At 33.4% G+C, this 25,770-nt stretch overlaps 1 protein-coding gene across 4 annotated transcripts in view; it reads right to left on the bottom strand.

Moving 5' to 3' along the window:
• LOC117213605 (potassium voltage-gated channel subfamily KQT member 1) overlaps positions 1 to 25,770 on the bottom strand; it is a 69,632-nt gene that overhangs the window by 7,870 nt on the left and 35,992 nt on the right. Inside the window, exons 4-12 of one of the 4 annotated variants that reach the window (XM_033459089.1) lie at positions 22,960 to 23,086; positions 20,976 to 21,151; positions 20,570 to 20,710; positions 17,332 to 17,442; positions 16,525 to 16,731; positions 12,640 to 12,660; positions 7,448 to 7,695; positions 4,945 to 5,037; positions 846 to 1,002 (exon numbers count right to left, since the gene is read on the bottom strand). In XM_033459089.1, coding sequence (XP_033314980.1) covers positions 846 to 1,002; positions 4,945 to 5,037; positions 7,448 to 7,695; positions 12,640 to 12,660; positions 16,525 to 16,731; positions 17,332 to 17,442; positions 20,570 to 20,710; positions 20,976 to 21,151; positions 22,960 to 23,086 — 1,281 coding nt within the window. The remainder of the gene's footprint in view (positions 1 to 845; positions 1,003 to 4,944; positions 5,038 to 7,447; positions 7,696 to 12,639; positions 12,661 to 16,524; positions 16,732 to 17,331; positions 17,443 to 20,569; positions 20,711 to 20,975; positions 21,152 to 22,959; positions 23,087 to 25,770) is intronic. The other 3 variants (XM_033459090.1, XM_033459092.1, XM_033459093.1) reach the window with 3 other exon arrangements.

Here is a 25,770-nt window from a genome sequence, read left to right as displayed (position 1 = left end):
TCCGTAAATATAAGTTTCCTTCCGCCTCTTAGCAATTTTTTCGAAAATTACCTACGAAGATTTACATTTGAACATGAAAGATATTTTCGTTCATCTTTTATATCTTTCCTGCTTTGCTCAAATATTTGACCTGCGTGTGTACACAGGTAAACATTAATATTCGCATTAGCGATAGAACTTGCGAGCTCCGCGAGTCTCTTAAAGGATTCAGCTTTCTCCTTAATCAAAATTCCTTCTTGAAATCTTTCTCTTCTTTGCAATAGGGTTCGTAAAACGAAAAGATGAAAGTTTAAGGCACTATTTCTTGTTCAAAATGCCATAAGGAAGAATGTTTCGCGAAAATTTCAGCTAGGAAGTTACATGATTTTTTACTTTCCTGTTTTCCAGTGTACAATTTTTGGATCCCGCAACGGTAACTTGACATTTCATAAATTCAAGGAAGGAAGTTAGCATGACAAATGTGCAACTTGCGAATTGAGTTCTCTGATAATGTTCCAGAACTATAGTTCAAGTAGAACAATATGATTTGAAACTACAGTGTGGACAATTTGTCTAAAGGCAATGTTTCACCTAAAAACCTCAATTTGTTAACAATGTTGCTGCAGTGGTAACTTTTTAAGTTAATTATAGAACATAGTTGCAACTAAAGGTATATGTGATTTGGAAGTTACACAATCTATAGATTTACATATATCTAAAGTTTATTTTATTTGCTTATCCCTGTACTATCATATTGTATCGTAGTAATTATTAATTTCTATATTCCAAACTATTTCTGTCTATCAGCAACTAACTCGTACAGTCGTTTCGTAATAATACGAAACAAAGTAGCAACAAAAACTTACCTTTATCCGAACCATCATATTCAAGTGACCTTGACTATACTGTTCGATCACATCGCGCACGTCGTACGGTTTCCGTGCTTGCTGAAACTTCCTCCTGGCCACGAAGTACTTAATCTTCCTGATCGCCCTTATGGCGTTTCGATGTGCTTCCGTCAGCCTGAAAATTGTAATGATTCTATTTTCAGTCAATTTACTCACACTGATAACAAACAAATTTTCCAATATACATATACGTCATTACATAATGATTCACCATTCGCATCACAATTAATATTTCTTCGTTTCCGTTTACACAGATCTATCCTATACATAAGATTATGTTTACTTTATGAATCGTTTACTATTTCGTATTGAAATAAAATTTGTTCCTCTGTTCGAATTATTATTTATAAAAACTGGAAGTCTAAGAAAATCGAGCTAGATTCGGTTTAAAAACGGAAAAAATAGGAGGGAAAATATAAAAACCGTCCAAAGGAGTTTGATTGAATGTGATAAAAGGAAGAGAAACTTGGCGCAAGTAGAGAATTTATTTTATTATCCAACACCGACTATAGATCGTCAACACTCGTATAACTTTGCTTATCGAAAATATTTTCCGTTGTCAGTTCACGATTCTACTAACTGTTTTAAATGATACGCGTGCTATCTATCTCACAAGGACATTCTCGAGAAAAGTGGCTGTCCTTCGGTTGTTTACTATTCAATGCTGTCTTACCGCGAGTAAAGACGTATTCTCATTGAGAGACGTACATAAATGGAACAGGGAGGATTTTACATGCATATGTATTCCACTAAGAAAGGACTCGTGTTATTCCAACAATCTCGTCAGTGGCACACTTTCGACGTTTATTAGTGTCGCAATTGATGATGCGAGTTTATGCGAAACGATGCGATGTTTGCTGGTTGTTCCTTGTTCCGTGTCATGGAATTTTATGAGTAATTTGCGCTCTTATTGCTTCTTATTCTTATAACGCTAAATTACTCGAGTCAATTAATTTATTTCTACAAATTATGTGGACACAGAAATTAAATTTAGTTAGCTATTGACTGAAATACGTATGATATGTTATTTTTAAATATCGAATTATTTTAAATTTATAATAGAACAAGATAATATTTAAAGAAATGTTAAACTGTTCGGGCAACTGCAAAATCGAATAATTACAATTTTTACCATTTTTTGAACGTGTGTTTTCCTAGAAACTGAAACTGGAACGAAAATGAAACATTAATACAATACATTCTTTGTTTTGTGACTTTACGTTTTCAGTATTAAACGTAGTAATGAGAAATTATTCAAATGAGTTTGAAATTGTTCCAAAGATTGACCAGCTTTCTTATCGTGATACTATACAGTAAAGACTCGCATTACTCGCGACTTTTCATTTGCCAAAGTTTGCATTCCAAAGATTATATAGATTTTATAGATTTGATTTTGTAGATAAATTACAGAAAAATTACAGTAACATTACCAGATAAAAATAATATACAAGATCCGTTTATTCAATTCAAATACTAAACACCCTTTCTCTAAACAATCTGCATAAATGGAGAGCATTTTTCAGCACTTTATCCAAATCTAGCGGAAGATGTTTGTTTGCTCACCGGGAAAATTTCACCATTCGACTTATCTATTCTCAATTCGTGAGTCGAAAATTCCTAATTCACAGGAAAAATTGGAGTGGCTCGACAAAACGGTTGGCCAGCCGCCGACCGCTTATTTTCACAAACGATTTCACGTTTCAGCGATAAAACGCGGGAAACTCGAGCTCCGAAACGCTAGAAAAGCAAAAAATAAAATAGAGAAAAAAAGAAAAAGAGAGAGAGAGAGGGAGAGAGAGATGCGACTCGCGAATCAAACGTTAGGGATGTGCGTCGCGGGGCAGCGAGAAGAACGGGAGAAAAAGAAAAATTCTGAACGCGACTTGTCTTTGTGTCGGAGGTTCGAGTGCCAGGCTTGCAAAGAATGTAGGCCGTCCATGAAGCGAAGTAATGCACCGGTGAAAAAAGCACTTACGTTTCGTGCTTTTTGAAGTGGGCGAGGGAAAGAGAAAGAAACAGACGAGTAGAGAAGAGGAGCTTTTCACGAGAGCCGCCGCAAGGTAACGCTCCATTCCGCTTTCGAGAACGGAGACTTCCTCGAAATGTCAATGCCACGTGCTCGGAATTTGCTTTCCTAACATATTACCAACTTTGCTGTTGGTTTACTCGCGGCGATAATTTTCGATAATAACACTTTGAGGAGAATTTTGAAAAAATTCTTCCTGGACAAGGCTAGGGGAGGATAATTGTTGGTAGTAGCTTTTCGAGGTAAATGTCGTCAAGATGCACGAAAAATATTCGAAATTAGAATAAGAGACAGTTCATGAAAGCTCAATATCTAAATCACAGGCACGAAAAGAATTTGTATGATCTATTTGTATGAACTATAGAGATAGTGACAAACAAGATATTAAGCAAGTCTTTGATATTCTTTTCGTGATCACAACATTAAAAAATAAGATTCAATGACATAAATTGATTGAGAAGATACTGCGGATGAAATATTTCGTTAACACAATTATCCTTAATGAATCGGCGCAAGAATCTTTAAAGAGATAATTTTTAAAAATTTGTTTTAAATAAGAAGCATATTAATATTAGATTGTTGTAAAAGTTTCTTTCGTTTTGTAAGGAAATAATAGATGCGCACACTTTTTGTTTTATTTCGTTCCAGTAGAATTAAGTGGATTATACCTAATTCGATAAAATAATACAACAAACAGTGTTGTGCATCTGTTACTTCCTTACAAAACGGAAGAAGCCTTTGCGACAACCTAATACAAAGTTCTAGATTGAGATATTAGAAAGAAATACGTGTATGGTACAAGCTCTCTTTACCCCCACAAAACGAGTCGTTGTTACACTCAATAATTGCTGCTTGCATTCAACAGTGATTCTCGAGCACATTTAAATTTCTGTTCGTCGCACGCTTTACCCACTTGCTTTGCAGCAGTTCTCGAGATCGATCGAATAGCAGAAAGACCATGAATCGCGGCACGTTTAACATTAACGAGATCCGAATCGTTGAATCGGATGCACACTGTACGGTGCCGTTTCGAGCTGTTTCCAGCATGTATTACAGAAACCATACGTGCTGGACGAAAATTCTCCGGTTAATATCGATTCCGCATGCAAAATGAAAGTAATTTGCATGAAGATGTAGGCTTCCTCTATTTTCGCCTATGCCTTGATTTTGCTTGCTGTTAACAGACTCGACGTGCAAACGAAAAATAGTCGAACGATACTATCGTTGCCAGTTTTTTCAAGGCAGTTCCATTTAGTCACCGACAAAAATATTACTGTTTTTTTTTTTTTTTTTTTGTAATTGTGAATATTTTGGAGATTAATGAAATTTCTATTAGATAATTTTAGAGTGGGAAAAGTCTCTTGACGATTTCACTTTGACATGATGACACATGCTTTTTGTATTTAAGTATCTGAATCGTCTAATAATTAATTTTAATAACATTTGGATGAAAATTTGTTAAGAAATGTTTGTTTTATTCCACGCGTCTTCTAAACATGTATTATTAAAATCCAAATTTTGTTTCCTTTCTTTACATATGTGCTATATACTTTGTCGACTCTAAATTATATCGAATCGAGCAACAGTTAATGAAAAGACCTTTTTATTCATCCTACAAATTATTCATAGATTTCTGTAATACTAGGTACCATTTGATAAACTCTGAATTATGTCAACAATTATTCATTGTCTCTACGAAATACAGACATAAATTTGTTCAATATCAAATTACTGTTTCGCACATTAGCATATATGTACTTACAAATCTCTTTCATTTTTCAAAAAGTATTTCGTAGACGTTAAAATATAATCACAAATCAAAAGAGTTACCTATATCTCGATTTATTCAATCAACTCTTCAAATCCGATTTAACCAATCGACTCAATCAAAGGAAGGTAACTTACAAAAGACATTTCCATAGCACAAAATCACAACGTTGTGTAGTTTGCCTCCATCTCTCGGTTAAAATACTTTTCCTCGTATCTTCATACGAAAATCCAGTAAGATGACAGAAAGAAAATCGTACTTACGTGGTGACTCTCTGTGGTTCCTCGATATCAATGTCAATTTCATCGCTGGTAGCCTCCGTGACGGAGCTCGTCTGCGAAGTGAAGAGGCTTCCCCTGCCAACCGGAAATACGCTACTCACACTACCAAACTCAAGAACTAGTTCGTTCGACGTTCAAAACCGCTCCAGAGAAAGTGCCCTTCAGCCGGTTGACGTTTCCTGTCACGCCAACTTTCCCGAACCAGCCATTATTTCCCCACGAAATTTCCAAAGATTTTCTCCGTTCCCGACCCTTACGCACACTTCACATGCTCCATTTTACCAGCGTTTGATGCTCGAGTAAATGAGATCTTTTCGCACCAGTTATCTATTGTCTAAAGTCGGCGGATCAATACAAGAAAAAAAAATGTGCGTACAGCTAGAAGACTATTGTTAGAGAAAGTAGCGAAGAGTTTATAAGAAGAATTTATTTAGAAGATTTTTGTTCAAATATATTTTAAATGCATGTATAAATTTTTAAATATTAAATCGTAGGAATTGTTATATCTGTCGGCTTCTAAGCTTCTCTCTGGAGCGAATTTCAAAATTAAGTAACTAGACTACTGCTTAGATTACTCTTTTCATTTTCACATCAACGTTTTATGTTTCGTTCCGCAAAAAGAAAACATTACGAGATTTCGTATGAACACAGTAAGGGGATAATATCATTATTCCTCGTTACAATGCAACAATACCATAGTTAGCAAAGAAAATCCACCATAATCTGAAACTCAATTAAATAAGAATAATGTCTCGAAGTAAAGTCGGTCGATTAATTTTACAAAGATAACCAGAATATTAAAATAAAGACGACTGTATAATCAGACGTTCTTGATGGTAGGAACAAATATTTTTATTAAAGTCGCATTTACATTAGGCAATTTTTGCCCGACTCGTTAAAATGATAGAGCTATAAAAGAAAAATTCATTATCTATAGCTTGTATCTTGTCGATTCACTGGTCATTTCAAAATTGGATATTCCAGAGGCTTATTTAAAAATTCAATAAGTTCGCGGGACCTCATTTCCAAGCGCAGACTATAGAACTCAATTTGCAAGTTTATTTGAGAACTGAATAATATTGAAAGTTATGGAACCGTGGCTCGAAGTTTTGAATGAAACGCCCGCATCGATGGTCTGTATCATAAAACGTTGAATGAAATGTGATTTTTGTTTAATTTCCTCGTATAATACCAAAGCTATTTGTGTCTAATCTGTAGATCGATTGGAGTCTGTGTGCGATATTCCAAATTATTTAATCCGAAATTAAAAGTGGCCAGTAAAAGTATTTTACTATGAAAAAAAGAAAATAACTTCATTAAAAGATTTATTACTGAAACTGAAATTTGAATAACCGCGATAACCCGAAGATTATTTATCAAATATTGATTGGTGCAAACCTACAAATTCCTTTTATATTATGCCATTTTGTCATATTTTATTCTACTTAATGTGTATTTATATATGCAATATATATAATTAATTAATAATAATATGATGCAAAAAATTTGTCTAAGTAATCTATTGTAAGTAAGTGTAAAAGTAAAGTATTGTTATCTAGGTAATAAAAATGTACTCAAAGTCGAATAATGTATAAAAATAAAGAAGTATAAAGAATAAAGAAAAAATAATTAATTAATATTGTCAGATCACTAAGCAACAATAAGCAATCTAAATTCGTAGTTTGTAAATTTCTTTAAATCTTCGTCGAATAAAGCATTTTAGTGAAACCTAAAATTGCTTATCAATGTAATAATATCATTAGATCGATATAAATTCTATTCTAATAGAAAGATACAAACTGAAAATTAAAGTTTCTATGTAAATGTATTGGATGGAACTTACATCTGTTTGTTCGAACGTTAATTCATATTATTGGAAAGTGAAATTGTTAATGAAGTAGCGAGTTAGTGAATTCCTATTTTCAGGGGTCAATTCATTATCCTGATTATTTTATTCGAATTATTCAAATATACACAGTTGCAGTGTAATGAATTTAAAGGAAGTGAAATTTCATCTTTAACTTTAACGAGTCAAATCGTATTTATTGATTTAAGATGAGGTTTCTCGTTGATTCTAAAATCAGTTGCAAAAATTGTGTACCTTTCACGTGTACAATCAACTGTCACTATAAAAGAAATCAATCAAAGATTGGCATTGATTTAATAAGATAAAAGATCTAAAATTATAACATATTGGGTTATCAATGTCATGATCGTAGATTTTCTATCTTGTTATCAAGATTTACTGGTTTGGATTAACATTTATGAACAGATTTTTTTTACTTTAAAATAAACTTATCGTACATTATACAAATATCAATGGAAAAGAATTCCAAGCAAAATGGTTACCAAACCAACTACCAAAGTATACTATCGGTTACCGATAACCAACACGGCGCTTAATATGTTCATTTTCCGCTCCTACCAGCAACATTCGTCAGCTTTACTAAATTAACAAAAAAGAACAATCGATGCCTCGACTCACCGATTGTCGCGTCTAGCACGATTAGGTGTACCAGCCTTCGGTTCCTCCATGTAGAAGATTACGTCGCCCTCGTTCTCCATCCGTTGGTTGTCATTCTGACCCCCGGTATCGCCAGTAGCACCGCCACTGGACACACCACCGGATATCGTAACCGGCGGCAACTGTTGCTGTTGTTGAACGTCCATCCGGTTCCTCGATTTTCGCCTCTTCAGTACGCTCGCCTTTTTTGCCACCTGGATCATCAGAGACTGAACCCCCGGTGCCCTCCCATTACAACACACGTCGAACACAACATGCACTATCCCTACTAGCGAGCGCCACAGCTCGGCCCCGAACACGGATCCATCTGAAAAGCTCCCTAGTTCGCCAACGGCGGTATATCTGTGCACTGAAAATTTAAGCTCGTTCGGCTGCCGCGATATTATTCAGGATTTTCGTTAATAATGGACGGATAGTATCCATATAGATAGCATCCATAGGTATTGGCAGAAATCTGCACCTGGGTTTTCATCATACACTCGGAACAGATTCTTAATATATTCCGTGTTGCAACAATTTTACCTAGTTTGTCATCAAACAGATGTTACGACTGAAGTGACTTTACGATTTTGCGTATCTTTATTGTCAGAATATTAAATGGCCTAAAGATTAATGAGGGAAAAGTTCGATATAGGTCATCTGTGAGCCATGTGCGGAATGTGTTACTATATTGGAGCTATTCCGGATGCATTGCTTCTTTCAGTTACGTGAGTTTGATGACTCCGAGAAAAGGGGAATTTCTTGTATTCACTTCGATTAATCTCTCTTAAGAGCAAACATTCTATAGATATGATAATATAATGGCCAGATACACAAATGATTGGAATAAGATGCAGACTTTGTCAATAACTTTGAACGAGACACATTCACTATGGAGGATGTTTTTCAGTGAAACAAGATTGTGACGAATGACTCTGTAACGTGTTAACATAAAATGAAATAATAAATTAATTACTACGTGTATAGGGATCACAGAAAACGTGTGAATCTTCCTTATAGTTTGACCAAATGCATGATCCGCTTTGTATCTTATCAAGTAGTAGTGACAAAGGAAACGGAACATACGTACATTGATTCGAATGTGGCAGTTCTCTGGCAATTTTAGTTTTCATCAGATTAATCACACGGTACTATCCTGCTTCGAGATTCGTCCCTGATTATTAGCGCAAGTTTAATGACGCCATATTGATAGTGTACAGAACTCCTGATGAGATTGCTAAATGAGATGAGATTGAAAAAATGCGGAAATACTATTCTAAAGGGACCTGATCTCCATTTGAAATCCACGCAGTATCAGCTTGTTGCCAATCTTCTTTGTAAGTCGAATAAAATATTTCGTAAATCAGTCATGAAATCGTTTATGTGGATAAAATGGTATTAGGAGGAAATAATGGAAAATTGTTGACACTACATTCGTGAATTTGAATAAAAATGAAAAGATATTATATGTATATATAATAATAATGATAATATGAATATATATGTGTGTGCGTGCCATTTACGCATTAGATACCAGACATTTATCAATTTTATAGAATAAATTACGAAAAAATACTGCGGAGGCACAAATATCAATCTCATTAAACTATTTCCTCGGATGAAGAAAGGCCAATTAAAAATAATAAAACTTTAAAAATAAATCGGTAAACGATCTATCCAAAGAAAAAAAAACTAACCTAACAGCAATCTAATTGCATCTGCATTAAAATAAAAACAAGAAAGGAATAAGGTAAATAGGGTAACGTTTAGAAATTAATTAACAAGAGGCTGAGAGACTCGTTTGAAATTCTTTTTCGCAACATTCGTCGCATCATATGGAACGGTAATCGTTGTACGTTTCCACAAGGGGAGAAAAAGTTGGAAAACGAATTGTTTACCGTACCGGGAAGAAAAAACAAGACCCAGGGACGATGAAACTGTTCCTCTCCTTTTCAGACTTATCGAATTTTTTCCGTACAGGAACGAAAGTAGGTCAGCATCGGTTTTCAAATCTGCTCTTGGAGCAGGCAATATAACTACGCATTAACGTCATTTTTCCTTAGGCTCTACGCGTTAAGTACTTATGGAGGGTTTTGGAAGAATATCACGGGATAAAAATTCATAAAACTTCCGTAATCGACATAACTTGTCTACTCGCGAAATCTTTACGAAGAAAGTTTTAGCATTCGAGATGAATCGATCGTGAGTTTACGTAGCTCTTGACGATAATTTGATTTTCGAATAGTTTCGATAATTTGGAAACTATCAACAAAGAGGTTCGATACCTCCTACTAGCCAAAAAGTTTAGTATCTTTTGGATGTATCGATTCGGATGGTTCTTAGTTTGATTGAACAATTTCAATCACTTTATACTTATTGATATTGTTAATCCCCTTTAAACGATATTTATTATGGAAGAACATAACAAAAATTTCTCACAAACTTATTCTAATCTAATTTAAAAGTAATCGAAACGTTGCACTCGACAGTTCAGTTCGCATAAACCGATGTGTTGTAACCTTTAAATCAAATCAACGAATCGAACATACGTGAAAATAAAGTGATAGAAAGACGAAAGAAAAGTGAGCAAGTGAGAGAAGTCCGATGAAACCAGGAAAAGGAAATTCATTGGGAAAAGACGTCAGATGAAAAAGGTGAGAAAGTACCGTCGTGTCTCAGTGCGTTTTAGTATTCAATCCTATTTGCCAGCGTGAAAGCTGTAAATGTTTAGCATGGACAATGAAACGTTCTATCAAGATTCAGGAAACAATCGCACGAGACAGAAAGGAAAACGACAACGGAAATATTCGAGCGACGACCGTGACAGCCGACGAGCGTAAATTCTCGTTCCCCGCGAACGCGTTCGTTTCTTTGCTTTGCAAGCTGACGCGAAAATAAAATGGCGAGACGTACACTGTGCACCGAATCGGTGAAACGACTCTGCTTCAAATGCCTCGAAACGATATTACGATTGTGCATCGCTTTACAAATACCACTACACGTTCAAGTTTCTTTTTTATATTTCCAACTACATATAAATTTCGATCAATAAATTAAAAATTAATGAGAAAAGAAATAGGGAAGTTCCTACTTACGTATATTTTCTATAGAATATAAACTTCTTTTAAAGGGAAGGATACGTAAATGAAATCTTTTTCTTGTATTTTTTATCTGTTCTGCATAGGAAATAATGATAACGTAATAAAAATAGTTGTTAATAGATATTAGTTTATAATATTAGTAATAATGTTTTGTAATGTAATTAGATATTAGTGGTAGTGAGTAATAATAATATAATAAGAGACCAAAAGTCACCTAGAAATGTGTTTAGGTATCCACTGCTCGCATGGCTCTTATATTCTGTAATTATAGGTTTTAATAAAGATATTAGCAAGTATACATATTTAGTAACGCAAGCAATTCAATTGCAGTGCGCTTGTAATATTTTATACATAGCTACTAACATGAATAAAATCAGAATATTTTAATTTTGTAATAGGTATTTTAATATCATGTAGAGTTATAGAAATATGAGTTATTGGAATATGAAAAATGTTCCTTTTTAAGATAATTATGTTTAAAGCAGAGTTGTTATCACCAGTGTTGTGTCGGTTCATATTGTGCGTACAGGATGTCAATAATATCAAGAATACTTGTTAAGATTAACATGTAGTGTAGCATTACCTGAAACTTACGAATTTTTCATCTGTAACTGTTAAACTCAAACTTTTTTTTATATTTCAATCCGTGTAATGATTATGCTATATCTAAAGGTGGTGATATTATATCGATTTCTAACATCGAAATATATTTTCCTTTTCAACATTTGAAATTCATTAAAACAATAACATTGCTACGTACGCAGGTTTCTCTTAAGGACATAGATTACAATGTTCTAGAATTGTTTACGTTTGTCAAAGCCCAACGTAACATACATCTAAAAGAACTATAAAATACTCAGGGAACTGAGAAAAGGAAGTGAAAATTGATCGAAACCAATGAAACGAAATAAATAATTCATATACAAGCTTATAAGTAGCTATCAAGCGATACTGCAACTTTAACTTCGTCGAACATGATCAAGTACTCTCCACTTAAGCATCGAAGCGATACAAATTGCCAATAGATTACTCACATGAAGCGCTTAAATACGAATGACAAAAATAATATAATTGTACGCGTTTAAAGAAATTTCTCTACCCACTTTTATTTCTAACAAATCACAATCAAAAAATGTCAAGACACGATATACAAACGATCAGACAACTTTTATGAAATATCCTCGACTTTCTCAACACCCTGTACGTGAAAGCGTCGCACATATATTTTGCACAAAGACACCGCATACACTCAATTAGAATTCATGCACAATAATGTGTGACGCGGTAGAAATACATTGCATAGCGCAGATCATTATTATTTTTCACGATCCAAGTGGTAAAACGAAGCTTAATATAAGTGCAATATAGAATAAAAACACAACAATATAGATACATACATAGAAAAAAGAGCAATAAGTATTATACGTCGAATAAACGAGCCTTTCCGCGAATTATCGCGAATATCTCGCCCCTCCCCGCGTTATACAGGGTGTATTATACTACGCATAGAATTGCCAATGATCGCGTCTTGCTTTCGTAAATACTGTTTTTAAACAAAATCACCAGCGTATCTATTCTATGAATATATATTTTACAACAGTCACGTGTTTTAATCACTTGCAATCATTTTACAGCAACATATTTCATTAATAATGCAAATTGCTTCGAAGCTTAAATTGCTAAAAAGCGTATAGAGTAAATTTTGTCGATTTATTATATACTCGACGATCGAGTTATTTAACATAACAAAATCATATCTGGACAAATATGTCGCGAAAATTGAGAAAAAAAGTAGTCGATATCGATCTCAAATTCCGTGTTTGTTTGCTTGTGTGTGTGTTTGTGTGTGTGTGTGTGTGTGTGGTGTCATTGGAAGCTGAAAGTGATTATCGACTAAAATATATCACTTAAATTTTAATATTTGAAACATTCAACAGACTCGCGTGTGGCCAGTGATTCCGAAAACGCGATAGGTTCCCGTTACGTGACAAGGAAAAGTGAATAATAAATTGGTAAATAAATAAACATGCAAAAGAGTAAAAATTGAAATAAATCTAAATAGCCTTTACATACCATCTTCTTTACACAAATCAACTGAAATATATTAGGTACATTTTATATATATCGTATCAGAGAAAGGAGAGATGTTTTTTGTATGTATATGATATAAATTTTAATGGAATTAATAAAAACGCGACAGGTGAGCGTATGAGAGAAGAAAGGACGGAACAGAAAGAGCGAACATAATGGGATATATTGTAATACGCGCGAATTTTTGGCAGCAGATGCGATAGATATTGATGTTTCCGGCGTAGAATTTCTTTTTTTTCCATGAAATTCCTGTGTGCCGAATTTATTTGAAAATTTCGTATATTTCAAACTGTAGAGCTTTGCTTGAAATATTCACAAAATTAATTTATAATTCATAAACCTTTGTTTGGCACGATTCATTTATTTATTCATATAGAGTTTCTTTATGTTTATTAATATATTACATTTGAAAATAATGTTCTCCCCTTGTATACTCGTTATTCTCTGTAGAATTAATTTATCATTTTTTATATTTCTATTGTCTATGGACATTGTGTTCGATGGCAGCTGAGCAAGAAGAAACAAAAAGGAAAAATAATAATTTGCATCAGCCACAAAATATTAATAAATACAATTTTCCAAGCGAAATAATTAAATTACTGCCAAGGATATTACGTTTAAAAAAGTTACATTAAAAACAGCATGGTTAGGAACAAATTTTTTAAATATAATATATTTCTTGAACTGATACGTACCCGAATATGATACAAACTTAAATTAAGTCGTATCGGTTATTTGATACCAAAAAAAATTAAATTAAAAATTTTTTTCATTTTTAAGCAGTACCTAGATGCGAGAAGCGATTTGCATAACACTTGATTAATCAGAGTTTTGAAAGCAAGGTTTATGAAAAAATGTTAAATATTATCGAGAAATGAAAAGCCTTTATTCAGTTGATGACTCAAGTTCTCTTGAGCTTCCTTTTGATAAAATGTTGCATGATTCATTACAAAGAAAAAATACATAAACAAATACAATTAAGCATTCACTTAAAATTAAATTGCACATGATCGATGCCAAAAATAATAATCGCCCTTCTAATGTAATCGAACGAGAGATGTTTGTTTATGATATAATAGATAAAAATGTACATTAATCGTATTCTATTCAAAAATACAATAAAATTTTTATTAACTTTCCTTGTAATGCAAATTTGTACACTTGTGTCTACTTAAATATAAAAATAATTTTTTTGACTCTTAAGAAACAACTTTCAAATTTTGGAAAAAAAGGAAACGCTAATCTTTCTCAGACAAATGAACATCAAACTATTTTCGATTATATTTAAATACCTGCGAATAAAATTCTTCCAATTTAATTGAGATTCTTTAACACATTCATATAACGTTTATCAGTGAATAAAATGAATTTCTGTTATTAATCCACGAAACTAAATATGTACATTAATCAATGAACCATTCAAAAAGTTCTTTGCAGGTAAAAGGGATCTTTTTCGCAATTTCTCTTTTGTTATAGGCAAAAGACCATCCCTAATTCGATTACACGGCAAATTACAGCGCGTTTCGGAAATTCGTGAACAAACGAAACGGAAGTTAACGCTTCGTTAAGAGGCAAACGATCCCTACGAAAGAAATCGATGTAATTCGTTTTCTCAACGATGAAATAATGAACGCAACAGAGGAGGGTTCGGATAAACAATAGAGAAGCGAGATTTTTCTCGTGCCACGACAGAAAACTGAGAAAATATAATAATACAGAAGCTTTCAAGCGTAATTTGAAACTGCATCAACACACGAATAATCACGAGCAACACTCAGTTATTATTATATTTCGAATATATTGAACGGCACATTAAAAACACAGAGCAGAATTCGCATTCTCTGCTTGCATACATCCACTGCCAAATTATTTGCATGACCCTGTGGGATAATCGAAGTCCTGCGATCGATACTAATTTCACGGGACTTCGTGTATCTCCGTATTAATTAACGTTTCTTTTCGTTCTCTTTCTCTTTTTTTCTCTTCTATTTTTTATCTCTTCAGTTTTAATGGAAGTCGCAAATTTTCTCAATTTTAACGGTAATTAACGAATCAACATGCCAATAAGTACCTTCAATCCAAACAATTCATTATCGATACCAAACTCGAACGAGAACTCTGATATAAGCAGGTTGTTTTTGAAATGACGTCGGAAAATCACAGATATACATTTGAAAAATTAAGACTGCGGAAAATCATTACCTCACTTTACGCGCTTCGTTATTTACTTTTACTTATTAATTTTGAGATTGGAATTTTGGTACGTGTTAGTAAGATTCATCTTCACTGTTGCGTTACGCATAAATGAAATTATGCACGATAGAATTTTCCAAAATAGTTTATAGTGCATCGTTTATTAAGTTTTGAGGAATTTTGGAAGGATAACATTTGGAAAGATTTTTATGCCAAAAAACTAAATCTCGTCTTGTATTTCATAAAATAACAGCATAAAGTGTCGTATAGATTGTTATAAAAACATATTAGGAATTATAGGAAATTTGTTTTATACAAAAAATTATACAAATACTTTATACATAAATTACAAACTATATTTGGATTGCTTTGACGATAATACGTCTGTAAATTTTCTAATGTCATTTTAAAAACGTTTTATGTTGTATACCAACTCGAAAAATCTCGGTAATATTTAATTAATACAATCCCATATAAAATAGAATAAGAAAACAGTTTGTAATAGTTGAACGTACGTACATAAACAAATTACCAAGTAATATTGTTTCTTTAAGGAAAATATCATAGACTGATGACGTTACCTTGTAACGAAAATAAAAGCGAATAATCTCTTTCGTAACTGAATTCTCTGAAATTTGGTATAGTTTACCGAGATCAAACGAGGCAACGCCGTCTCACATACGGCAGGAAAATCAAACGAAATTTCAATTGTGAGAAAGGAACATTCAGAACATAAAGAAAGGAAACTAGCTCGATGTTTTTCCTATTGTTGCAACAGATAAGCGCATATGTTACTGTAAAATTATGAATTTCTGTAACTTTTCTCATTCTCAAAATAGTCAGACATCGTTGTTTCATATTTAATTTTCAATCATTGTAATCTTTACTCGAATCAGTGATGTAAAAAGTCAAATTAAATTACTTTCAAATTTTTATATCATTTTTATTTGATAATTATTCGTTTTAAAAATATCTTCGTTTGATTTACATGTGTGAGATTTGTGTGAACAAAATTTTCGAAAAAATGCACATTGAAATAGCTAGAACGATCTTTCATCTCTAAACATATATCAGAAATAAATATGTACCAAATATACGACTATACTTGAAACAATGATATGTTATTCTGTACAATAATCTACAAACTTCCCAAAATATATACAGAATTTAAATGCCACACAAAGTTCAGATTCATATCGAAAATATGGAATTTAATTCTTAATTTCTCGACAAAGATTTCCTTCTACGCAAGCATTTCTCTACACAGACTTTTACATAAAATTCATCAATAAACAAATTTAATACGAAACTTCCACTAAACTGTCAAACTTCCACTACTGACTCTCGCTTACAACTTCTAACGCTGATAACATTCAACGACTTTCAAACATCGACACATTATAACTACACATCTACCATTTTACAGTAACATCCACCGTAATCTGTTCAACGAAAATAAACATCAACCAAGTCTCCAATCGTGATATTCTGAATCCGGTCCGTCATTGAAAACAAGAATGACTGAAATGATCCCGGCCTAAAGAACGGCAAAGAACGAATATCGCAATCGTCAACGTCCAATTAGACGATTCGTAAGCAACTAGAAACAGCAACAATCAACGGCTACAGTAGCTACTGCCACTGAACTCGGGCCAAAAAATCGCGAAATCTTACCTTTCCCAAAGGTGTGGACGGTTGTCCGGCTGGTGTTGGATCTTTGATGTAGATGTTCCACGTGGCCACGCTGTTGATGGCTTTGTCGGCAGCGTAGCACCTCCACAGACACTGTATTAACATCGCAGCGGCTGGTATCTGTCTGTTGAAGTGTTTTTGTCGTTGTTTTTGCTGGACTTTTAGTGCAAAACCAGAGCCCAATATTCCCTGAAACGCGTATTTACCAAATCGCTGAATTCCACGAAACAAGAAACAGAGGCAGTTGATGAAATTATATAAGTTTAAGCATCGATCGAGTGCTTTGGCAGTAAAATTTAAAAACTTTCAAAAAGTGGAGTTAGCCACTTTTGCCTGTGAACAGCTCGTTTGTGTTTTATCTCTTAACACGTTGACTGCGTGGCCCTCCATTGTGAGTGAAATTAGTCTTAAAACTATTTATATAAGTAACTTAATAATCTTAAACTTGTCAATCTGTTTTCGATGGCATTTGAAGATCATTAGCTACTGACGTCAACGTAGCGTCATCCGCTTTCGGAAGCACGTAGATCATGACGCCACAGTTGCGTCATCAGCAGTCCACGTGTTAATGCGAATGTCAACAATCCAACTATCGGTACAATTGTTATAACAGTTTGTTTTACTATCATTGGAAAATACGTATAATGCTTGTTTTCGAAAATAAGAAATTGTTCCTTTCAGAATATTCTTTTTAACGTTAGAAATATCGACGATTAAAATATAAAATTTACGCAAGAAATCAAAATGGAAAATATGTGGAAGAATGTATAACGCTAGAATTATACTTACGGCTGGAAGTGCGAAAAAGGATATGGCGAATACGCTGAAACACGAAGCGACTATTTTTCCCATCCACGTTTGTGGGACAGTATCACCGTAACCGATCGTGGTCACGGTAATCTGAAAAAGAAATAAAATTATTTCTCGTTAGAAGAGTTCAAGCATTCTGAAAACGAAGAAAGAGAATCTGTACTTTCGTTTAAAAAAAGTTACTTAAATAATTTTCATCGTAACTTCTAACATCATAAAAACGTGGTAACGATTGCTTCTGTCTTTATGATAGCCATTTTATCAACATCACACTTCCTCGCAAACAAATAAACGAAATATATTTTCTCTTAACACTATATATTGTATAAAACTGTATAAAACAGTTGACTAAGGAAGAAGAAATAATGTCAAGAAAATTAACAAACCACTGTACAGCTTGCACGACTGAAGCAACAATTTCGCTAAATTTAAAAAGAGAACCAACAACTGGCATTCGAAGAAAATAACGTCAAAAGTAAAATTCGAAAATAAATGTATAATAAAGAAAAAAAAAAAAAAAAGAGGAAGCGCACAAGAGATGAAACCGCAGGAAATACATGTACACCTGTAAAACCAATATACTCATTACGAATTTGAAATTCGCAGCAGGATAACCTCAAAGCACTGCCGATCAAATTGGGAGGAACATAGAAATTGTAATTTCCGATTTCACCGTAAATTTGATATTATGCGTTATTGCGCCACTGCCATTAGCCAACAGGTAATTTATTAAAGGCTGTTCCGGTTGAGCGCGGCGTGGTAATTAACACCAAATTGAAAAACAACCTAATTAAAATTTCAATTCCGCGCCGCGTCCCTTTCAGTCGCGGCGAAACGATTCCAGGAGAATTTCCCGTCTCCTGGAAAATCGGACAGCGGTTGAACAGCGGCAATCCGCGAGGCGACGTTAATCAAGCCCACATTTAAATTCTCGGCCTCGGTTTCATCGATCCTTGCTGCCCGTTCGACAACAGCTATAAATACAGACATATTTTCCGAATGATTAGCGGCAGTCGCTTAACAAACAGTCGTCCGTACGATCGAGTCAGTTCAATTGGTTTCGACGAAAATCTGGAGAAATCCGTGATTCCAATTAATTATTGGCGTTAATAGAAATCGAACGAGTGGAGCAAGAGCTGGAAGATTATTAAGTGGAGCTATGTGAATGAGCATGAATATATACATACACATATGTAGTTTGATACTCTGATAGACGTTACGAAATTCAGACAATTCGTTGTCAATTTTGCAGTGACTTTTCACAGACGTTTTTCATACTTTTTCTAGATATCTGGTTTCGTTACTTCGAATCTGCTTGATATTATACAACCTATATAGTTATTCGCAATGATCGTTATAAAATTCTCTGAGTTACAGAGTTTATCGAATAGCGTCGAGTTTATAAAAGTGATCGCAAACGATGATTTGCAGTGGTTTAAATTTTTCTTTAAGATTTATTTCAAGCCTTTTCCAATTTGATATAATCTTAATTCGAGTTTTATCGTTTGCTTAGAAAATTTCTAATTTTGAGAAAAATATAGAAAGGTTGTCGTTAACATCTGCATCTCCTGTTCCTTGATGTTATCAGAACAAGTTTGATAATTGATTAAAAGTAAACATATAATTTTAAAGTAGAAGCATTCGTTTCATAAATTCCCAAAAGTACAACTGCTTTTAACTGTTTAATAATTAATAAGGGAATATGATAACAAGCTTTACACAGATCCTACTGTATCTGTTCCGCTGTTTATGAAATTTTCCAATCGTCTACATGTAGTCGCTTTGTTGCTGTACATGTGTATACCTGAAAAAAGGACAATACACGAAGTTTCATCGTAGGTAGAATTGTATTTTGTACAAGTACTCGTCTGAAAAGCTATAAACCAACAACGAATTTGTATTTATTAATCGTTCCCAATAAAAGTAATAAGTTTTATCCCATGGTTTTCTTTGTTAAAATCACTCCGATGTTGTAAAGAAAAGAAATCGATAGAAATGCGTACTCGTGGATTAAAACGAAATCTTCCGAATATTTGTATAGCCATTTGCAAAAATATTCCCGCCGAAACCAATTCGAAATTTTGAAATCAAAGATCTGACTGAAAGACACAAGTATTTCTAGATTTTAATCCAAATATTCCAAGACCGTTCGTGAAATAAAATTTCCCAAAATTCAGCTTTTATTTCTAAATTTCATTATCTTACAACATTTGCGACTTACTTAAACTAAACGAAACTATATGTACATATATCTTAATCTCTAATTATATACATCTTATCTCTATCATGCAAGATTCAGGATTTCAACATACTCGTTATCAAATTAAAACGTCTAACGTTTTCAAATTCATGATAATTGGCAATTGGTTCGAGATAAAATTCGTTTTATTTAATACAACGTTTCTGACATTTATACGTATGTACATATATGTATGTGTCTCCTCATTTAACCGTATTATCCGGCCAATGGAACTCGATGTTACCTATCGATTACCCTCGATTACATTAACTTGCCAGATACTTCAAATAATTGTCGTCCAATTATTTTATCAACTAATATAACGGCGAAATTTATATTCAAACTCTTTCTGTGAATGCTTTATAGACATTCCCCAATAAAATGTAAATTTAAATACGTAATTGCGTCGGAAATGATTATTCCTGCGAATTTGAAGTAATTTCGGATCGCTATTGAACTATTATTATATAAAAGAAAGTAGAAATTATTAAACAAAAGAAAGTAGACGAGCAAGGAAGATGATAAAAAATGAAAAAGTACAAGAACATTTCTCGCGCGATGCGATCTTCGATTCTTTTTTCCAACAAAGTTCTTTTTCATCTCGCATTCGTTCTCGCATCTTCTATTGTTTTCTCATCCGCATAAAATTGCACGTATCCTATACCACACATACACATATCGTTCATCCTTATACATATTTGTACGTTGTGTCATTTCCTCGTGTATACTTACGTATATATATATATGTAAATGTGACCTCAAAAAGACGATAAAAATTGGTAGACAACATTCATACATTTTGTACAATAGCGTAAGAAATATAAAACTTAAGGAAATATTTTTCAGACAGACTGTGCATAGGAGACGTCAAAATACATGTGTATGATATCGCTTAGAATGACAAAATAGTTTGTACCAGTGCTAATAAAGCTATGAAATTGTACAATAAGCAAGCATTTAAAAATAAAAATCACATACCACGCCCCACCATAACGCATCGGCGTAGCTGGAAAAATCTGTCTTGCCATCGGGTCCAACAACATCCTTTTCGGCAAGATACACGAAGTAGCTGCTGAAAATAAGACCTAGGAACCCGATGTACAATGTCGTGATCAGCTCCTGAAAAGTATGAAATCGTAAAAAATACGATGAAGCATCGTGTTATTTTACACTGGCCAGTGGAATCGTTTCTCGATGAAATTATTTATCGAAATTATTGACCTAAATAACTGTAAACATACGTATGTATTGATTGCGTAATAAGCCCGATGAGAACATTCGATATAGCTACAAGTATCAAATAGAACGCGAGAAAACGTAAAATATTCTATATAATCAATAATTGATACTTATTGAATCTAAATTTAGACATTGATTAACATACCTGACGATGAATAAAAACGACGGAGCCGAGAAGTCGCCACGTGCCACCTTGTCGATCGACATGAAGCATCCGCAATATTTGTAAAAATCGGATTCCTCTTATAGCGGAAGTGGCGAACACCTGACCATTGCTTCCCACCGACAACACCACCATAGACGCGACCACCACGATTAAATCTGAAGAGAGAAAACAGAAAGAAACAAAAAGAGACAATTAACGATCGATATCATAGGACAGAAAATTCATATGGAGTGACAGTAAATGTTCATACTAGCGTAACGATAGTGTATCAATTTTTATATTGATATTTGGTATACTCGCTGTATTATTACACACACGGTCGAGACAGACTAATTTCTTTAACGTATAAAATAAAAAAAGACATTTTAATATAACAAAATTCGGAAGAATAGAAATAACAAAAAGAAAGTCAGGCGATCTAAATAAAAAATTTCAATTTTTAAATATATATACTACAACTTTAATTTATTTTTAACGGAATTTTGCCACGGTATGAACTTTTCAAAATATGCAGCATCTCATCCGCGCTAACCCTGAATCGGATAAATGATATCTCAAAATGGTTCAGTTTCACAAAATACCGATTCTATCGTGTTGTGTCTGAAACACTGCCAGGTATAACCCATGATACGTGCACATCCATGGCCGATGACATTTCCTTGCCATTCCGCGTCGCTACGCTGGTTATTCACTCCATGGAAATCGAGCGTGTGTAATCGGCCTTACCGATAAACACGCGATGCCTGATCCGATTAATATCCGGCACCGTGTTACAATTTACCACGCTCGTAAAGTTCGTTTGATCGCGAATCAAGTCGCGCGTCACGAAGCCGTCGCTGTTCATTCTCGAACGATCTCGATTATACTTTCGCGCGATTCAATTACGTGAACAGCACGAGAAGCATCGCCCGTAGCGAGTTTACGTCGGATAGCTCATGAATCACAATGGAATCGCGTACACGATATTAGAATAGATGTGAAACATTTCGGTATTATCGATCGGAATTTTATCAATATAAGATATTTTAGCGATAAATATCCTTAATAAGATTATTTAATATCAAGGTCGTACATATATAATTATAGAAAATTCAGAAAGGATAATGATATATTGAATTGAAGAAGGAAAAGTAATGTACGAGGCTTAACTCGATAATTGGCACTTGATGAAGGCTACGAATTTATCTTACTTTTATGCTTGTAACATAGACTCGAAAGAATTAAACCGATCCTTTTAATACGAAGACTATAATTCGCTAAACTCTGGAAAGTTTGCGTCCCGATTTTAATAGGAACGTTTCTGACAGTTTCTTAGTAATAGATTTGTCATACTCGAATATTAACGAAAATCTAAACAGAAAACAAGCCATTCGATAAATTTTAAAAATCATTTTCCAAGTAACAAATTTGTCATGTATGAATATTAAATAATATTAAATAATAATATTAAATATTAATATAATAATATTAATATTAAATAATATTAAATAATATTCAACATAAATGATATTTGTTATCCTACTACAGAAAAGTAATTTTGAAAAAACTCTCAATGAATGACGAGCCATTCGATACGTCTCAATCAGAATATAATATCTTAATCGGTAAATCATAATCTCAGCTTTTGACGCTTAATACAAATCATTGTGTCTCATGAACCCATAGACTTCTCTGTTTGTTGGTCAACTCGGAGAATCGACTTAGAGATTCAACTATAGAATGTAGGATATCCTGATGATATGATGTTCGATCGAACTTGATGAGAGGATATCTCGTATGGATAACGAGTGAATGACAAGTGCGGTAATGAAATCAGCAGGGACACGAGTCCGACAAACAGTTTTGTCACCGGGGGAAGTTTCAATTTCGGCCACGACAATCGATCAACGCGAATATTGGATCAGCCCTTGGGCTGCGAACTAATTAGACCGGGACTTGACGTGCATTAGCGAAACGCACTCACCTATGATACAAATCGGTTTCCGTATGAAACGGAGCCTGCCGCAGCAACCCATGTACTTCGATCTGCATCCCGCACTCCACAACCTCACTAGGTATTCCACGCCAAAGAACACCACCAAACATATTTCCTGTAAACACGAAAGAGAGTACATAATGCAAGGCTTTTTAATTAACTTGCCAAACTTCTCAATCGAAAATGGCAGAAAATGGTTGAGATCGAATGTGCAAGTTTTAGAATAAAATAGATCAATGGATACTGAGAAAAAATACGATGTTTTTAATGTTGAAATATAAAACGCACCAGGCGCATGTGGAAGATTTAAAAAATGAAGTACTTTTGAGTTTTATCGCAGGTACTAAGATATTTCGTATCCGAATTAATAGGCGGACGAAAGTTAGGAAAAATAGCTCGGATACCAGAATTTTCGTATAATACAACAAGTATTTAATTCAGGTTTACGTACGATGCTTAAGGTGAAAGTTGATGTTTGCTTTTATATAATCATGTACATCTAATAGAAAATGTTTGAGATTGGATATGCAATTTTTAAAATGAAATAAATCGATGAATATCAAAAAGGAAGTATGAGCTTTCAATGTTACAATATAGGACTTATAAGGCATGTCAGTTTCTAGATATTACATATAAAATGTAATAACGTAAATGTGGTTAAACGCAGTTAAAACTAAAAAAAAATAAAAAAAAACAATTTAAACATCATTCAAACAGTTTTTCCGAACAGTAGAGCATGAAAAATATTAGATAATCACATGTTCAACTTGTATCCACATGCCGTACATTCTGACCATTCAACTTCCATTCACCATTTTTTCCATTCCACGTAATTCAAACGCCGCTTTATTCTCCACGTTACCATGAAAACTTCTTTTTTAACAGAGATTTGAACAGCCCACTAGATTCGAATGTATAACTTTGTCAAAGAATATTCTAACTGTACATTCCATATGTTTCAATCAGATTGATTGGAATTGTTTACTTGTTGTTGCCGCGTGTTTTTCAGTTCGATGTTCTTCTTCGTTATATATAGGAATTTTTAGTACAAAATCTTTAAAATGATGAAAATCAATCGTTATACGATTTTAATTTTTGATACTTAATTTGAAACTTATTTAACAATTTTATCTTGTATCTGATTTACATACACACGAACACGTTTCATCACACATGTTTTATCTCTGACATTTCAAACACTTTGTATTGCGTTCTGTGTGATGAAATATGTCACGTATAATAAAACATGCTTTGTAATATGAAAGTACAGGTGTTGCAAAATTTATTGATTTACGCGTTCCTTCAATAATAACGTTTAAAAGTTTCAAGAGGACGTTTCATGAAAGCGATAAATAAATTCCACACACATAATGATCTGTTGATGATAAGTTTTATTTACCATAAATTTCAGTTTAGCAAGTTTCATATTTATTTTATCGTTCGTATATTGCATGCAGCTTCCAGAATTAAAATTGCATATCAAGAGGATCAATTAAAAAAAATGAAATTAAAATCTCTATTGAATTCTACAACAGAACATGCTACATTTACTCGTATTACAACAAATATTGGCAGTGCAACATTCGCGTTTTCGTTGAAACAGTGTTTGGATAAAGCTCATCGAAGAACTTAATTTAATTTAATTAGTTTCTTCATCGCAGAAGAAATAAAATTAGAAGAATAATAATTTATTATTATTAGAAAAACAAGGAGGAAAAGGAAACAAAAAAAAAAACATCTTCGAATTAAGAAGAAAAATTTACAGAATAATACTACACAAATATTTGAATAAACACAAGCATCGAACAAATTTCATTGAACGATCAATGACGAACGCATCGAAAATGCGAATAAACAAGTCAATAGGTTAAATGAGCGAGAAAAATGCGATGTAAATTGCCTCGAATAATCGATAATTGTAATAACAGGGAGAAAGGCATTTCCTTGATGACTTTCTAGGCAGCGGAATCATTAGTCTCCTGTTCTTAAAATAAATGTACAACGAGCGCGATGCTATACATATAGAGATGCTGTATCGATTGTACGACCTTTATTGCAATGACACGACGCCCTGTAAAAATGGGGACATCGATGACAGAATCGCGATGGTCTGCTGTCCCGTGAAACTTTCACATTTTTCTTCTTTTTTTTTTAGCCCTATTTTGCACGAATACTTCGTTGATATTCTGGATGGTGTTAAAATTCAATAAAAGATAATAATGGTAAGAGTATTTAACTTACCTACATGTTAAGAATTAGATTCGACATTTGGATTAAATTTGGATTGGTTTGGATTTGGATGGTTCGTGGTGTTAATATTTCACAGATAGAATTAGCGTTGAATGACGGAAGGTAATTAAAAGGGTGAATGAACTTTTTGTCGATTGGTATATATATAATTAAATATTATTGTTGTATTGTTATATATTTATTATCATAATTATATTATTTTTGTAATTATATATACCTATATATAATTTAATTATACCTATATAGTAATTTATATATACCTAATATGGAGAAGCCGAGCGTATATAATATTTTCAGATATATATAAAATAAAATAGTCATTGATAATTTTATTCATCATTTTATAACTATATTATATCTTGACAAAAGGAACAGAAGATACTATCCTTTGATTAATTACCGATGTTAGTTATAAAAAGGAACTGGTTATTAAGAAATGTACGAGATGGAACTGTCCACCTACGTTTACTTTTAGGCCAAGATCTGTCTAAGAAAACCGGAAGTCAGGATGTATCATGAGGGTGAAAATGGTAACGTGTCAAGGCTCGT

Source organism: Bombus bifarius, unplaced genomic scaffold (assembly GCF_011952205.1).
Source record: "Bombus bifarius isolate JDL3187 unplaced genomic scaffold, Bbif_JDL3187 scf7180000009125, whole genome shotgun sequence".
Lineage (NCBI taxonomy): Eukaryota > Metazoa > Arthropoda > Insecta > Hymenoptera > Apidae > Bombus > Bombus bifarius.
The sequence above is the reverse complement of the archived record's forward strand: the minus strand, read 5'-3'. Positions and strand labels throughout refer to the sequence as shown.